Here is a 1,962-nt window from a genome sequence, read left to right as displayed (position 1 = left end):
ACTCGAACAATGTAAGTACTATTGTCGTATAAGCCTTCTAAAAGTGAAAAGGACTCTAGCTGATTGAATTCTGGTTGACAAAATTATGGCACTCTTTCTGTTCCTTTCGACATAAAGGCCACCTTATAGTCTACCTCAGGGTTGACAGGTATCTCTAAATCCTGATCCCTTCAATAAAAATTTTTATATAAACTAGAGTTGAATATTTCTAATACATTAATTTTTCAGATTTAAAAATATCACTCTTTACTAGTTTACAAAGAAAGAAGCAATGCATTTAAATGTTCCTTTTTAAATATATTACATTAATATAGTATATTAAAAGCATGTAAAATCAGTCTCAAGAAAGATAAACTTAAAATTATAAAACTTTTTCACAGGTTTACATTCAATTTTCCTGGCCTATAGAAAGTAGACTGATCAAAACAGAGCTAAAAATAAATTCCAAAAAATGTTCTTAATTGTTGATCTAGGGACCATTAAAACTCAGTGGCAGAATCTGGATTTTAATTAGGAAATTTTAATGAAAGTATGTAGCTAATACATCAAACCATACTCAGAATTATTAATTCCTCATGCACATGAACTTCATATGAGAAAATAAATATTATTTCCAATCTACTTTTATCTCTCAAATTGCTGTTTCCAAATGCTAAACACAAAGGTGTTTATTCTATTTAATTTTGTTGAATCCTTTGACATTCTTTACCTTCAGCATCCAATGCCCTCACCATCAGTTCCAGTGGTGAATCATCTACATAGAGTTCCCGGGTTCGAGATATAATTTCAATGCTGTCTATCACATCAACCTTAACATCACAGCGCAGTTCATGGTCAGTCACTACAATGAATCCCAAAACTGAGAATTTAGTTCAACAGGTCATGAATCTTTTAAATGTCTCATATACTCAGGAGCTTATTCTAAATACTAAGAAAAAGAAAGGCTGTAACAGTTCCTTTCAACCTGTGGAAGAAAATAGCATAGCAACAAAATATAAAAGCATCTGTTTACAAAAAGAGACACTAGACTAGTGGTTCCCAAATACTGATCTATAATGATGTTTTCATTCATCCATGGAAAAATGAGAAAAATAAGAATTTTAAAACAGTAATAAAATTAAATATATTCACTTCAAAGGAATATACTTTATCCTTACATTCTATATTACTTTTTAAATATTTATTTATTTATTTATTTATTCATTTTTAGCTGTGTTGGGTCTTTGCTGCTGCCTGCGGGCTTTTTCTAGTTGTGGTGAGCCGGGGCTACTCTTCGCTGCTGTGTGCGGGCTTCTCATCACGGTGGCTTCTCTTGTTGCCAAGCACGGGCTCTAGGCACGCAGGCTTCAGTAGTTGTGGCACGTGGGCTCGGTAGTTGTGGCACACGGGCTTAGCTGCTCCATGGCATGTGGGATCTTCCCGGACCAGGGCTCCAACCCGTGTCCCCTGCATTGGCAGGAGGATTCTTCACCACTGCGCCACCAGGGAAGTCCCTGTATATTACTTTTGAAGTGTTAAAAAAAATTTTTTTAATGAAATTATGGTAAAAGTAGATTTGTAAAATATATTTATTTAGGAAAGTAAGAGGGTGGCAACCATATGTCAGTCCTGCCTGCCAATAAATTTTTCTCTCTCACTTTCTTTCATTTTTTTTTTTTCTGGACCGTGAGATTAAAAAGCCTGAGAATCAGGGGCTTCCCTGGTGGCGCAGTGGTTAAGAATCCGCCTGCCAATGCAGGGGACACGGGTTGGAGCCCTGGTCCAGGAAGATCCCACATCCCGCGGAGCAACTAAGCCCGAGCGCCACAACTACTGAAGCCTGCGTGCCTGCCTAGAAGAGCCCATGCCCCACAACAAGAGAAGCCACTGTAATGAGAAGCCCTTACTCGCCGCAACTAGAGAAAGCCCGCGCCCAGCAACGAAGACCCAACACAGCCAAAAAAAAAAAAAAAAAAAAAAGAG

The 1,962-nt window shown here is 37.5% G+C and overlaps 1 protein-coding gene across 2 annotated transcripts in view; it reads right to left on the bottom strand.

Annotated features, from left to right (window-relative positions):
* Positions 1-1,962, bottom strand: part of NUP210L (nucleoporin 210 like) — an 85,964-nt gene that overhangs the window by 76,373 nt on the left and 7,629 nt on the right. For both annotated transcript variants that reach the window (XM_007458023.1, XM_007458024.1), the window contains exon 3: positions 710-841. In XM_007458023.1, the coding sequence (XP_007458085.1) occupies positions 710-841 (132 nt within the window). The remainder of the gene's footprint in view (positions 1-709; positions 842-1,962) is intronic.

The sequence above is a fragment of the Lipotes vexillifer genome, unplaced genomic scaffold (assembly GCF_000442215.2).
Source record: "Lipotes vexillifer unplaced genomic scaffold, Lipotes_vexillifer_v1.1 scaffold238, whole genome shotgun sequence".
NCBI lineage: Eukaryota > Metazoa > Chordata > Mammalia > Artiodactyla > Lipotidae > Lipotes > Lipotes vexillifer.
This window is presented reverse-complemented; position numbering and strand designations above follow the sequence as displayed.